The sequence below is a fragment of the Ascaphus truei genome, chromosome 9 (assembly GCF_040206685.1).
Source record: "Ascaphus truei isolate aAscTru1 chromosome 9, aAscTru1.hap1, whole genome shotgun sequence".
Lineage (NCBI taxonomy): Eukaryota > Metazoa > Chordata > Amphibia > Anura > Ascaphidae > Ascaphus > Ascaphus truei.
The window spans coordinates 6,862,604-6,878,493 of record NC_134491.1 but is presented as its reverse complement, the minus strand read 5'-3'; the positions used below and the strand labels follow the sequence as shown (position 1 = coordinate 6,878,493).

The window sequence follows — 15,890 nt, the reverse complement described above, 5'->3', positions numbered from 1 at the left end:
GATGGAAATGATCCATATATACCACAGTCATTTGTGAATTGGTTTCGAAGTTAAGCGAACTGCACTAGTAACGTAGATCTCCTGCGATAAAAATCAGTTTCAGCTGTGTCTTCTCTCTGGCTTCTACTTAAAAGCAATTGAACATCTCTGGGAAGGTGGAATGTGAAGCTCACAATGTGATCTTTCTGGAAGCAATGTCAGATTCTTCTTAGATGGTGATGTCCTGTCAGTAGTGACAGCTCCAGGAAAAACACACATTGTGGGCATACATCCCATACTCACTAAAGGCAACTGAGCTTTTAAAATGAATAAGTTAATCAAGAAGCTATGCCTTTGAGGTCCTAGAGTAGGTACACATGTGAAACTGTCACATTTTTAAACAACTGTTGTGCTGATTTAATGTAGAGAACCTTTCCGCTTGCTATTCAAACTGGCACATATTTCTAAGAATGTTTCCCCAGTGAGGGTGGTAATTTTCTTTATGTGTAGGACACACAGGGTCAGAATACACAGCAATGTCACTTTAACCACTTTACAGTCCAACTGTACAGTCCTGTTGTGCCCTCTTTCTGTTATACCCCCTAAGTCTAAGTGCCGGATCTGAAAGCGCTCTGGAATGAAATGTCTCGGCTTTGTGAAGGTCACCGTTCCCTCTCTGTCTCCTTCATCATTATGAATTAGCTTTTTTGGGAACCATACTGTGTCAAGTCACAATGCTGCCTACTTATAACATTATTTGTAGGACACCTAGCTACCGTGCATATTCTGGGGCCTATTTGCCATGTGTGTAGTTGAAAGTTGCATTTCACTGCCTATGTACAGTCAGGAACACATTTCAGATTTTGCATCGCTCGGGATGAGTTCTCACAGTTTCTCCAGTCTGTGCAATTCTTATTGGGTGTGGTTTTTTTTAAATTAATATAAAAATGTTTCCTAACAAAAGGTCTTTATTGACAATGGTGGAAAAAGGTAATCCAACAGTCTAACTGGTGAACTTCCTTTCATCATTTGTCTTAAAGTATGATCATGTTCCCTTTAGGGGCTCACATGTTTCCAGCTTCAAGAAAGAGAATATCAGCTGTGTTGAGCTTGTAAAATGTGACTTTTGATGTGTTTGTGCTTATTAAACGGCCAATCTTTTAGAAATCTGCTGTCCTCTCCTACGAGACTTACTTTTGACATCTTGCTCTTGTTGCTCCCAGTTAGAAACGCCAAATTATTGATCTCATTCTGAATCACGAAATTCTGTTCTTCTCTCTTAAAATTCTAGAACATGTAACATACAGCAGTTATACATCATTCGGTCAGTGGGACCATGCTAGAGCTCCCCGTGCAGCAATGGAGCACAAATATGGACATGACTGTAATTCACCACAAAGTGGTGGGGTATATCTTCAAGACATGCTAAATAGAAATATAACACCAAAGTAGAATATAAATTATGCATGATATATCTCCACGATATGTTTAAAACATGCTAATAATATGCAGCTACTAGTGCAGGGGTGACCAACTCCAGTCTTCAAGGGCCACCAGCAGGCCAGGTATTAGGGATATCCCTGCTTCAGCACAGCTGGCTCAATCAGTGGATCAGTCAATCACTGTAGCATCTATGCTGACGCAGGGATATCCCTAATACGTGGCCCTTGAAGACTGGAGTTGGCCACGCGTGTGCTAGAGCGATACATGTTTGGACGCGCCAGAAACAAAGTCAGGAAAGACATACACATTTAGGGTCTGCTACTAACATACTAGGCGAAGCAGAGAAATGAAGACAATCAACAGGGAAGAAAAGATTCCTTACGTGTGATTTACACCAGAGGATAAACACCTCAGCCACCATGCGGAAGAGCTCGTCCGCATCTGTATTAGGGTTTTTGAGCCAGTTGGACCTGAATTGCACAAAAGGCAGAATGAATAACCAGAAGAGACAGGATGCCAGTGAAAGGATTACACAGGGGGAAGTCTGTTGTTATGGTACCTGTTGTTGTCCACATATCTGATCAGCATTGGATAGAAGGCATACAGGTCTCTACATAGCACTGCAAACTCATCCAGAATGAGCAGCTCTGCTTCCTGGGTGTCAGTCTTGCTGTCTGCTTTCAGCTGCTCCTCCTCCAGCACAATCTTTATAGCTTTCTTTTTCAGCTTCTCCAGGGTCGGAATGAAATGGCTCTTCAGGACATCTGACTGAGCCTTGCTGATAATTGGTTGAGCATATACTGCAAACAAACAAGCGGTGGCCGATTCAGAGTTAGCTAATGACAGTGGAGAAGAAGCGCAAACTCATTGTGCAGGTGTCAAATGGCGGTTTACGACTGGTAAAGATAAGACCCCTATTTAGAGTTGGTGAAAAATAGGTACAAAACACTGTGCGTGGGGCTCGTCGACCTAACGACTCCATGGGTGGAGTGTAGGCCCAACTATTCCTAATTTATTGAAATGAGCCCAATGTGGGCGTTCACACGTTAAATTACATCTGGCTAGCGCCTAGAGGGACCAGGCGCTTATTAGGCTACACTATAAGAAACCAGTATTTGTAACACACATTTTCTGGAGCCATGGCTGCATTTGCTGCTCTATTGATGCACAGACGCTCCCTGGCAATGCTTGATATTCTTGAGAATAAACCATGACCTTGGAGAAGTAGGTAAAGAACGTATATGGCTAGAGTTCATGTATAGTTAGCATGTCAGATTATAAATGACTACAGAGGTACTGCCTAACACCGCCCATCATTACTGACATTTTGTAGTTTACAGTATTTATGCTGTACTAGTGGCTACATTATTAGTCCCCGAAAAGTCAAGTTTAAGGCTGAATCCATGGTGACTCAGCCCGTGCGGAGGCGCGCTGAGGCTGAGGGAAAGCGGGTGCTTTCCCTGGCCTTGGTTAGCGCGCCGTCTGGGGGCGTGTCGGGGGCGGGCCAGTGACGTCACGGAGCTGGTTCGCCCTCATTGGGCGAACCGCTCACGTGACCGGCCCTGCGCTCCCATGAGCGTGAAAATGTAAAATTTTCATAAGACTTATGCTTCCGCATGCTTGCGGAAGCGTAAGCGAGCCCCTGCTAAAGCCGCTCTCATTGCGACTGCAGGGGCTCACTGCCGAGCAGCAGAGCACCTCAGCATGGGTCAGCGCTGACCATGCCTGAGGCCTAAGGCTGTGTAATGATGTAATTAAGTACAAACGTTATGCAGACGTTATTATTACGCACAGATGGTTGATTGCCTAGCCAATAGCGCTAATCTAAGACCTTATTATAATAAATGAAGACCAGTTTCTTGCGACTGTTGCACTAAACTGTAAATTGGGGCCTTATTTCAGATATAGTGATGGCGGAGCGCTTAATTCTTTACACCCACTTTTTTGCGACTACATCTTATCTCTAAATCCAGACCAATGGAGGTAGTGATGTGCGTCATGTTCTGCACAGTAAGCAGTTTGGTAGGAAACCACAATCCGAGTCCTCAAGAATCGCCTGGGGTGCAATCATGGCAGCAAATTTTGGTGCAGTGAATGGGGGTAACCCACGCACAAACACAGAGGGTTACCCGCGCACTTACACGGAGGGTTACCCGCGCACAAACACGGAGGGTTACCCGCGCACATACACTGAGTTACCCGCGCACAAACACGGAGTTACCCGCGCACATACACTGAGTTACCCGCGCACAAACACGGAGTTACCCGCTCACAAAGAAACAGAGTTACCTGCGATTCTCTTCATCCAAGAGGCTTCGTCTATGCCCAGGTTGTTGTTGATGATCTTCAGGATGTTCCCCAGGATGACGCTTAGGTGCTCTGAGGTCACGATCGTACAGCAGGGCCTGGAATTCTCTGGTACGTTCTCTGTACCTTTCTCCCACCAGTAGGACAGGTAGTTGCAAAGCATGGGCAGGACGACCTCAATGACATGCGGCATCTCTGTGTACCTAGCTCCAGACTCTGCCAGGTCATTGATCTCTTTCATCAGGCCCTCCAAGTGTGGCATTTCTGGGCACATCTCCTCTATTGTATCTGGCGTTCCTAAAACTGCACAAGCGGACAACGTTACAAACAGAGGGATTTTCTTTTGAATAAAGCTTAATAACAGGACCGGCTGTATCACTCACACAGGCTCAACTGCTCTGTTCTAGGCGTAAATACTGTATCATACAGTCCTAAATTATACATGTAAAGTTTTTGGACATGGATATTCAAATGAGCTCATCCAGATGTGACCCACCACATGCCAATTGCCATTACTACGTGTCATTGTACATGACATGGACATTAACTCTCAGGCAAAGTGCCTGGTATTTGGAGTTATTACTGCCATTTTGCCACTGGCAAGTGGCACATAGTACTGTATGTCCCTATATAGCTTCCTAACTATTGCATGATGTCCTCAAATCATTGTCCTAGAGACTGCGCAGTCTGCACAGCAACCGAGAAAGTCCATGAAGACACAGTATGCTGCCTTCTTGGGCGCTCTCACTTGTCAGTTCTTGGTTTGAACCTGGTTACAAACCAGACACATAAGAGTAAAACGTTTCAGACACCTTCCACAGATTAAAATGACTCAAGAATCCACCTGGACAATGGAAGATTGTACTAGAATAGGTCATTATAGGAATAAACCTTTAATACAAAATGACTATACATATATAACAAATTCTGTTTCTGAAATTAACATTCCTATTTTGGCAGCCGATTTACTTTCTATATTACATAAAGCAGTCAAATATTTGCACAATTAAAACATATCAGCAGCAGTCTATTTACAGCCTTGTTGTATCCTTGCTGTGCATATGAGACATTGACACAAGTAGGTAAAGTGCAGTACACGTAGTAGTGTGAACACATGGAAGGAATGAGAATGCACTGTATTTGGAAGAGCATTCTGGCATGTCTGTTTGGAGAAGGACACGTACTGGCTCTCTCTCGGGGAGTCTTGGTGTTAAAGATGGAAAGTGGGTTGTTATGGTTCAGTGACGACTCAAGAAAAGCCACGGGAATAGCTCCGGCCACAGCTGCCAGGCACTCTCCGAGGGCTGGGCGCTGCCTGCAGGAGAAATACATGTAATATGTTATATTTAATATATTAGTCTCCCGGCTGCAAAACTGGTGCAAAAATAGAAAATAAACTGATGGATTTTCTTCTTTAATAAATGTGATGTGGTGTTTGGACCCGTTTTTGCCACAATTTTTCATTGGGGAGATTTTGATGCACCATGCCCAAGATATAGAGATTATTCTTATACTTTAAGGGTGGTACACTAACAATCAACCAAATTCGCGTCTCCGGACATCATTATGACATCCTCTTACAGAAAGCTTTGGCGGTCCTCAGACAAGAAGTCAAGAATCTTTATCCAAATCTTAGTTTATTGATAGAAGACTGTAAGAACTGAAAGTAACACAGTGTGAGATTAATGACATCACTGTCTCTGTCCCTCTGCGAGTAACGCACGTGTTTGGCAAGCTTCTTAACACTGTGAATTTGCACAATTATAAATTAGATGTAGTAGATGTATTGTGTGATCTCTTTATTTAATTACACCACCACAATATGCCCAAGTAAAGTTATATAGCATGCATGGAATATACAAAGCAGAACAGATATAACCGGCACCCAGACTGACCACTGATAAACCACTCACTGCTTCCACCGGTATTATGATCATTTATGTAACATATTCTGCAGCACAAACTGTGGGTAAGAAGATTCAAAAATATATATAAAATTAACTGGCACAATATGTTGAAGAGCTTTAACCCCTTATTTGCTTATGCACTGGATACTGTTACTTATGGTTAACTCATTCCATCAGCAGCACTGGAGTAAGATCTTCGATTTGTTCCATGTGGTTTGGATGAAACAGATAGAGAACCCAATTAATCAGCGCATGGTATTTATTTGTGTTCGGTTCCCGCTGTCTTTCTTCACTGTTGCCTGAATTAAGCTGCTGGAACGTTTCATTGATTGGCTATTTCACAGCTTGCCGTCTGTTCTTTCTGACAGGCAATTTAGTCCCTACGTGTCGGCCTCAATAAAAGAAAAAGAACATTCAGAGAAGTGACATTTACAATTTATCCTGAGGACTTCTCTTTAACTCCACAGAGTCCATTCTTTAGTGGCAGAAACAGTAATATTAAAGCTTTTGGCAGCGATTCATCAAGCTGCAATGCGCGGTATCTAGGGGTGTAGCTAAAGCCCGGGGCCCAGCTCTCCTCTCATATCGGCGGCTCTGCTCATTATCTGACCTAGTCTTTCTTACTTCCGGTCTCTATGCTGCTACATCGCGCTCCTCCCCGGCTGTCCTGCTCTGTCTCCGTGCACCTCCTAACTCCTTTCCTTAACTCTGGCGGCCCGCCGCAGCATATCATCATCTCTCCCCGCCTACCTCTATCACCACCCTGTCCCACAGGTTGGCATGGAGGTGAGATTTGAGGAGAGATGAGGAGGAGGGATGATGAGCAGAGATGATGAGGAGGATATCCCCCAATTTAAATTGAGGCAATTTTTTCTCCTGAATCGATGGAATACGTTCACTTATAATGGGGCCCTGAAATAATGTTTGCCCGGGGGCCTGCGCATCACTCTTACTGCGCCATTGGTGGTGTCGCACCCCGAATCATCAATGGCAGTTACCACCGGATTCCAATTGGTAACGCAGCCCTTCTGAATCCTCATATTCTACACCTCTTCCTAACTCTCCTCCTGCCTTCCTTGACCCTTTTGCCCGTCCCAGAGGAGGACGTGTCGCTGCTGATCTCCTTTTTTCCCCTCTACCACTTGTTCTTTGGACCCTACTCCCTCCCATCTCCTCAAACTTCTTGTTCTGACTTTAATCCCTACGCTCAGTGACAGATTGTAAGGGTTCCGGTCCTTGCTTTGGCTGGAACTCACCCTTACAGGGCTATAGAGCTTCCAGGAAAAACCCTCCCTGTACTGGGCAATCAAAATCACCTGCTCTTGGAATTACAAAGCAGTCTGCTTGATGCTGCCTTCTATGCAGCTCTGCCCCTATTGGCTGGCTATGCTATTTAGAGTCAGCCCTTCCCCCTATGAAGCGGCTGAGCATAGATCTTCTTTCTTGTAACTGTGCTTGCCACAAGCACCTCTACTTGGCCTTCTCGTGCTGAAGCCCTTGTGCTAAAGCTTCCTGTTCCTGGCAGACTTCACCTTCATCGCGCTGAAGCGCCTACACTGAAGTCCTCAGTGTTTCTGTGGCCTGTCTGCATTTCCTGTTTCCAGAGGCCTTCTTTACGTCCAGTTCCTGTTCCCCTTCCAGAGGCCTTTCCTTCGCCGAAGCACCTTCGCTGAAGTTTTCCTGATGCCGACCCCAGCCTGTGACCTCGACTACGCTCCTGTACTGCCTGCCTTGACCCCAGCTTGAATACAGTTTACCCTGCCTTCTCCAACCCAGACCCGGCTATCCACGACGACCGAATCCGCAATCCGGACCAGGCTTCGTGGTCTAAGGTCAATATTTATCTATCCCCACCTCAGCCCCGCGGTCTGGTCCTGATTTGTGGCGAGCACGTCCGTTACACAGATTTCCCATTAAGCCCAGGCCTAGAGCGGCAAAATTTTGGGGCGGCAAAAATTTCCGCCCCCATATAATTTTGCCATCTCTCTCTGGCCTATCGGACCTAATGGGAAGGTACTTGCCTGTGTCTGCTGCCTCCTTTCTGCCGACCTCCTGCTCCTTTGGAATCCCACCGTCAAATTACGCTGCGGACATCCCCAACGTGACGTCACACGGTGTCTCGTTGCCATGACATTGTCAAATGACGTCATGACGTTGCTTTTCCATGGCAACGAGCCGCTGTGCAACGTGACTTCTGAGGCGTCATTTGATGCTGGGATTCCAAAGGCGCAAGAGAGCGGCAGAAAGGAGGCGGCAAGTGCCATGGGTCAGTGGATTTTGAAATCCGCTGCTGCCTACGCTCACACATGTTTGCAAGTCCTCTTTCCACTATGCTACCTTTCCTCGTGTCCTTCAAGCATGCAACAGTTATACGTTTACTAAAAAACAGCAAGCTTGACCCTACTTGTCTCTCTAATTATCGCCCTGTCTCCCCCTCCTGCCTTTTGCCTCTAAACGCCTTGAACACCTCTCGCTTACTCCATTCTCTCACCTCCTATTCTCTCCTAGACCCTCTACAATCTGGTTTCCGCACCTAGGAGAGGACACTTTCCGGTGGTGCTGCAGTGGTGAGCATACGTGTCGTATTGCCCAAGATTGAGTCAGTTGTACTCTGAATGCGCTTTTATTGCTGCCTAAATGTGAGTACAATGTGGATACTTTTTCCATTTTAGACTTTTGAATAAACTTGTTTCTGCTATGTTGGTTCTCCCTCTATCTCTCACATCCCTAATGCTGAGCTTGAGTGTCTTTAGAAACTATCCCGTTAAGCAACAGAGGATCACATCTTGAGAAGTTTTTTCCTATTCTGTTACCAAGTCTGTTGTGGTGTTTGCTTACACTTTGACAGTTTCTCACCACCTATTCTTTCCTAGATTCTCTACAATCTGGTTTCCGCACTGCTCACTCCACCGAAACAGCCCTCACCAAATAACTAATGCCCTCCATACTGCCAAAGACCAAGGACATTACATTCATATTACTTATAGACTCGTGTTACTCGACCTCTCTGGAGCCTTTGATACTGTGGACCACTCCTTTCCTCTTTCACATTCTCCATACTTTGGTATCCGTAACAAAGCTCTATCCATGATCTCCTCTTACCAATTCTATTGTAATGTTTGTCTCGTTTGCTAACACCTCCTCCTCTATTGATCTATCTGTGGGTGTACCCCAGGGGTCTATCCTGGGACCTCTTCCCTTATCACGTCTTGGGTTCAAATATCACCTCTGTGCTGATTACACACACATTTACTTTAACTTTTAGCCCCACACCTTACACCTGCTGTGCAGACAAAAGCCTCTGAATGTCTTTCCGCCATATAATCCTGTATGGCCCTCCGCCCACTCAAACGTAACATGTCAAAGATGGAGCTCCTCATACTTCCTCTCAAACAGCTCTATCATACACCCAGTGCCACAAGAACGCTGCCTAGGGGTCACTTTTGACTCCCCCTCATATTCTTCTCTCACATTCACAATGTGGCTAAAACCTGTTATTTTTACCTCCATAACATTGCAAAGAAACGCCCTTTCCTCTATCCCTCTACTGCTAAAACCCTAACACAGACCCTCATTCTCTCCTGTCTCGACTACTGTGACCTACTGTCCGTCCTTACTGCCTCTCGCCCGTCTCCCCTACAATCTATCCTAAAGGCTGCTGCTACTGTAGAAGCAATTTACTCTCTCCTAAATCTGTCTCAGCGTCTTTCCTGCTGAAAACCCTCTCCTAGCTTCCTATTAAATCCTGTATTACTTACAAAATTCTCCTCCTCTCTTTTAAGGCTATACACCCCTCTGCCCCTCCTTACATGTCAGCCCTAATTTATAGCTATACACAAGCACGACTCTTGCATTCTGCTCAAGGATGTCTTCTGTCTACTCCTTATGTATCTACAGCCCTCTCCCGCTTAAAACCTGCCTCACTCACTCACTCCTCCACACCTCTGGAATGCCCTTCCCCTCAATATCTGACTAGTACCCTCTCTATCCACCTTTAGCACCTTTCTTAAAACACACCTCTTTAACAAAGCTCTAACATATAGAAAGTGGACTAATTTTCCTATTGTTTTATGTCTGAAGCGCGTGTTCTCATTATGTGTTATAATAATATGTTACGTGTAATACTGCTGTAAAGTGCTATGTACCTGGAAGGCGCTATATAAAGACACGTACTTTATGTATACATCAGGATGCGATACCCCGCAACCCAGCTTTATGAATCCCTTTGTATCACACTTATGCAAGAACACAGATCAGAGATGAAGGGGTAAAAGAGGTAAACAAGTGGAGACCTGAGGGAGTCAGATATGAAGTTCTGTAAGCGTCAGACTCAGGACTGCCTAGTAACAAAGTCCCTGCTGTTGTCAGCCAGGCTACTGGTATCTGGCAGTATTGCTGAGGAGGGATGTTCTGCTGGAATAATTGTCGGTCACATGCTGGCTGCTCCCATTCTAAAATCCCCAGTATAGCAAATACGTGATGTGTCAGATATCTTCTTAAGCCAATCCCATGTATTGAGCAGCTGGAGCACATTCTAAGCAGAGGAACTTTGAGGCTGGAAGCGCTTTATTCAATGTATACAGTGCCACAGTGTGCTGAGCAGAACACCCCCTTATTGTCATTCTCTGACATTTAGCAGTGTATTCAAGCCTCTGAAAAGAGTGTATATTGAATATTTTCCTCCGAACACAAACTCACCAAAAGCTTTTGTATCAATGGGATTTGTTTAAAGATCTGTCTTTATGGTCTAGATACCAGCGCTATCATGCAGAATGCAATTCATCACCAATTCAATCTCTTTCACACCACAACAAAGGTCAGAGCAATGAAACAAAGTACTGTACAATTAGGGGAAATCTGTAGCACAAATATTTCTATTCCCTTTCCCCCTGGTTGAAACAAAGAGAAGGGATGCGCAATAAATCAGCAAACGACCGTAAAGTGATAAACCCCCTCAGGCAGCCGAGGTTATTTACATCGCAGTGTCACCACTTTCTGACGAACCTCCGCCTTATACACACAGCCAAGTGAGCATCATCTCTTACAGAAACCACTGACACATCACTGCTCAGAATCTCTGCCTTATACACACATCCAAGTGAGCATCATCTCTTACAGAAACCACTGACACATCACTGCTCAGAATCTCTGCCCCACGTTCCGGAGTGTAAACCTCCAGCTGCAGAGACGCGCGGGCTATACAGAAAATATAACCCCTGGTGGACTAAGAACAAATAAGGACGGAAGCATCGGTGCTCACGTCCACTCCTGCAGACATTCGGACCCATATTTACTAACTGGTGCTACGATACCTTTGATTCACTGGCATGGACGATTGCCGTCTTCCAGTGCCCTTTAGGTGTCTTATGAAGGTAGTTAATTTCGGCCCCAATCTATTATCTTTCAGAGGGGCTTATGCTCCGGCTATTAAGCAGATGCAGGAAGCAATGCATGTATCCAAGTCCAGAATAAGCCCTCTCTGCATGAATGTGTATACATCAGATACAAGGTACGGAATATCTTTATCAGCGCGCTTATGAAGTACCTTTCAACGTAGATGTTTTTTCCTGTCCCGAGGGAGTAGAGGCTGCACAGGATTCGGTAACAGGAAACTTGCACATCATCCACTGAGGCAAAGGAAAAGAGATGCAGGGTTTATCTGGTGCCCGGGTTACTCTGGATTACAGAAGGTTTAGTAAATCCTGTGTGGGGAAGGGAGATCTTCTATAACTGGCCATGGGCCACTTAAAATTTTAGTGTATCCGCAGTTTGAAAATTGTGTTACCATCCAAGCTGGCAAAGTCAAATACCCAAAGGGGTAACATTTGGGGGATATATAGCAGATCAAAAACTAAAAATGTACGTGGGATAGTTCTGACTTTAATTGGTAAGGCTTCATGAGGCCCCCAATGGTCAGAATAAAAAAGAAGCTCAGTCCATATAAGTGAGACTGAGAAGACCTGTAACATAAACATATCTGTTGCCGAGAATGATTTGATGGTGACTTCCCACAACTCCTGGGTCTTATTACAGGTGTTATAAAGCGCTGGGATGTCACCCAATACAATGAGAATTTGGGCTACTATATAACCAAGTTAACACAAAGGTCTAGGTGCTAAGTGTGTGTGACAGGTGCTAAGTGTGTGTGACAGGTGCTAAGTGTGTGTGACAGGTGTTAAGTGTGACACTACAGGGTGCTCCTGAGTACCATTATTTTCCTTATTTCCAGGACTGTAACAAGTTTTAGAAATAATTTCTCCAGTGAAAGTGAATGATTCATTGTGTGGTAAAGGCTGCTGTATAGCAGACTGTGGCAGACAACTGTGTGCTACATTTCCTAAAAGGGAACTCCAGCTTAAATAGACTTTATATTAGGATACACCTTTCTCCCAAGACAATGTGTGCTCGTGTGCATGTCATTACCCAGAATCCCTGGCTGCAGTGGAAGCATTGTATGCTGGGAGATAATGGGGAAAAGCCGGGTTGCAGACCTGTCTGAGACGTGATATTTTTATTTGCTCCCAAGACAATGTAGTTCTGGACTCGTGCATTAACTGGCTCTCCAGCTCCATATTGGCTTAAATGATTAGTGTTACACCAGAGGGCACTGTAGGTTTCCCTGAATTTGTACTCTGTTAAACGCCTGTGTAATTAAAACCAGAGAGTCACAGATTTGTTAACTACATGTGAAACATGTGTGGGCACAGGCGGGAGGAGGAAACAAATATTCACCATACTATTAAAGTTCTCTATCTCTATACTGCTTCTGAACAGTGTAAGTTCATTAGATTAGGATGTGTAATTAATACTTTAAAGAAGCAACCCCTCCTAATCAACTAACTATTATTTGGTGGCCATTTTGTTTCCCCTGGAGGGACCTTTAACACCAGTAACTACAGAGGTATCTCAGGTCTTGGGTGGTCCAAGGAGCAGAAATCAATGCGGTTAAGCTGTAGAGCAGCGGAGCACAAAGTGGGGGCGCTAGATTATCTGGGAGGGGGGGGGCGCGGCTGTTACAGAGGCCCCGTGCTTCCCCGAAGGCATTTAAAATAAATGCCGGGGATCACGTGAGGCCTCTGTAACTGGATTACTTACCCTGGTTCCAACGACACGTCTCCATGGCAACCGGCGTCATTTGGGTCGTGTGACGTCACGTTGCTATGAAAACGTGATGCCCCCGCAACGTCATTTGACGCTGGGGCCGTGCGGGAGGGGGTGCGCGAGCCGGAGGAGAAAGGCGGGCGCATGAAGATAAGTTTACGCACCCCTGCTGTAGAGGAACCCCTGGGTTCCAGTGCTGTAAAATGTGTATGGCCAGACAGGATCGTTGCTTTAAATATAGAAACAACAACTCATCTTAAAATGTTTAGTGAACATTTAGTTGCAAAGCAAAATAAAAAGTATAATAAGTTAATGAAAAATAGTTACAGTAGAAATGGCAAATGAGTTATTTCCATGAGGATACTCACAGATTTCCCCAGTAAACATACTGCACCGACACACTTTATTCGAGCAAATACCCGGTATGTACCTGGCAGATACATGGAATGCGCCACTCCTCACCTCTGACAAGCCCCGTTGCATTTGCCTTCCCAGCCTGGGTTCATGCCTGGCTGATTGGCGGCTGATCTGTTAAATGATAATGATTAGGATTTAATAGGCTGCAATGCTTCGCGTGTCTACCAGATGGCATAAATTCATGAATTGTAATGCAGTATATATATATATACTGTGCAGTATTGTAGCCAGCGGGAATAAAATGCTTCAATCCCTGCTTGGAAAATAACTCAATGCACTCGGGCAGAAAACAGTCACAAACCTCAATACACCCGGGTATACCCGAATTCGTGGGACTAGCCAAGCTCGAATAAAGTGTGTCGCCAGTGTATTTGATCCCGTTTCCCAACTCTCCTAAAATAAGAATGTCAATGCTTAGTTTTCCTAAGGGATCACCCTCAGAGCTCCTTTTTGGAGTTCTTCTTTGGGAAAGTACTGCATAAACTGTCCAGATCTTCTACTAAATCTGAGTGTCAAGTCACAAGGAGGAGACGTGGTCTAATGGTAAAAAATAATAATATACTCTATATGGGTTTGATTCCCAGATTGATTCAGTGTTTGAATCGAGTGCAGTTCTTTTTAATTCCCTGTATCTTAGGTACCAAAATTAGATGCTTCTACACTCGATGATAGAGACTGCTTGCAATGTGCTGTGTTCTCTGGTAGAACTATATGAGCATACTTATAAGATGTAATTTTTGTGCATGGAAAGATCAGGATACAGAAGGATAATGGAGACCTGTGCTCTGTTTTCACTTGTAGTAGTAGCATGCAAACTTTCTATATATTCTGTGCTGCAAATTATTGTTTAACAAGTATCTGCTGGTGGCAATGCTTCATTATTAAGGAGACTGCTAGAAAATCCTAAAGATTCCCTGGTGGATGGAAGGTAACTATGCTTGTCCAAACTGAATAAATAGCACCTAAAAAGTGGACATACGCAGTAAATCGACGCCGAACTGGTGGCGAGCTACATGCTCAAAGATGGAAGTCAGGATAGGAAGGAGCGCCACTGTAGTGTAGTTAATGTTCTGGGAGACTCCCTTCATTTGGGTTCTTGAGTGAGTGAATTTTCCCAGCTTCAGATTCTCCAGAGTCTTCTCAAGATCTTCAGCTGCATTTTCAAAGAATGCGCGGACTCCAGCCTTCACCAGCTCTGAGCCGGACTTCATCACTGTGCTGAGAGGGTGAGAGTAAAAGGTCAATCTGCAGTGAAAACATGGTGCTCTCTCGCCCAGGACCAGTGGACATGGACTGATAAGCACATAGCTTATAATTAGAGATTCTTCTCTGACTAAATACAAGTGTCTCTCAGTTGACCTGCCTTAGTAAATGTTTTGAGGAAATAAGTTAAAAAGAAGTAGTAGAGCAAGGGACCATTCCACAAATCTGCAGGAGGCCAGAGCCGGGAAATATAATGTTAGTTGGGAATGAGATTACCACATTTTCTCAAGAGCAGTTCCCAAATCATATCAGCAACAGTTCAGTGAGATCTGTATTGTAACTACGGCTAACACTGCAAAGGTTTACCAGCATAAGTATCATCATCACTCAGTCATCATTGGATAAAGCCATGGTACCAGTTGTGGTGGCCTTTATTACACATGTATTATTCACTTTATTATGTGACCTTTAATGTTGTTCTTTACAAATGACTGTCCTGGTGCTAAATGAAAAGAATAGCAATACAAACAGAGGAAAGAAAGGGTGGAGAAACAGGGCTAGTCTCATAAGGGATTCGTTTTAACAGGGATTTCCAACTGGATGTAAATGGGACAAGTCCAACGTTGAGTATAGGGTCATTGGGTGAGTTGGGAGGAGGGAATCTGTACTACAAAGAAGAGCAGTAAAAATGAATCATAGTACTTTGAAGATCAGGGACTTTGAGATGAGAACATATGTGGCAGGGACAGTTTAACCCTCATTAAATTAAACAAAATCCAAAATCCCTAAGCGATAAACAGAATTTTAAGAATATATATTTACTACAAAAAAGAAAAGAACTATAGAACCTACCGGGTATCAAGTGTCTGCGCCAGGATGTGCAGGCAGCTCACCATGGTGGCAGAGTCCCCTCCTGTAGTAAAGAGCAAAGGACAAACCGTTCAGAACACACAACTGTTGTCACTGCCTCCTACTTACTGTACCGCTGTTTATATTATGCGTCTGCAATATATCAGTTTCACGTCATACCATATATGTGAGTGAAGCGGAGTAAGAACCCAAATGATGTGACCTGGTCCTGATAATAAACATATAGTAATATGAAAAGTGTACGATAACTACTGTTTAATTATAGATATATATATATATACGTATGGCCCCAGCACGCAACAATAGAAGCAATGAACAATAACCAATTGGAATAAGTCAAAAGTGTATTTGAAAAATGATTTAAGCAGCTATACATGGAACCCAAAAGCAGGGTATGGAGACAACCTCTCCTGTAGAGACAACCACACCAAGGAGAGAGAGAGGGGTGGGGGTGAGGGCGGGGGCAACAAGGGGAAAATAATTAAAACACAAAAGGGGAGAAAACAATATATACGTACAATACACGTAATGGATGGGGGTAATTAAATAATAGGGGGTCAACCTATGGCCCCGAAACGTTAACGTTGCCCCCCTATTATTTTATTACCCCCATCCATTACGTGTATTGTACGTATATATTGTTTTCTCCCCTTTTGTGTTTTT

At 44.3% G+C, this 15,890-nt stretch overlaps 1 protein-coding gene across 10 annotated transcripts in view; it reads right to left on the bottom strand.

Moving 5' to 3' along the window:
• RYR3 (ryanodine receptor 3) overlaps nucleotides 1-15,890 on the bottom strand; it is a 488,303-nt gene that overhangs the window by 129,300 nt on the left and 343,113 nt on the right. For all 10 annotated transcript variants that reach the window (XM_075613258.1, XM_075613259.1, XM_075613261.1 and 7 more), the window contains 8 exons: nucleotides 15,210-15,270; nucleotides 14,134-14,372; nucleotides 11,182-11,263; nucleotides 4,914-5,044; nucleotides 3,712-4,032; nucleotides 1,982-2,222; nucleotides 1,805-1,892; nucleotides 1,174-1,266 (listed from right to left, as the gene is read on the bottom strand). In XM_075613258.1, coding sequence (XP_075469373.1) covers nucleotides 1,174-1,266; nucleotides 1,805-1,892; nucleotides 1,982-2,222; nucleotides 3,712-4,032; nucleotides 4,914-5,044; nucleotides 11,182-11,263; nucleotides 14,134-14,372; nucleotides 15,210-15,270 — 1,256 coding nt within the window. The remainder of the gene's footprint in view (nucleotides 1-1,173; nucleotides 1,267-1,804; nucleotides 1,893-1,981; nucleotides 2,223-3,711; nucleotides 4,033-4,913; nucleotides 5,045-11,181; nucleotides 11,264-14,133; nucleotides 14,373-15,209; nucleotides 15,271-15,890) is intronic.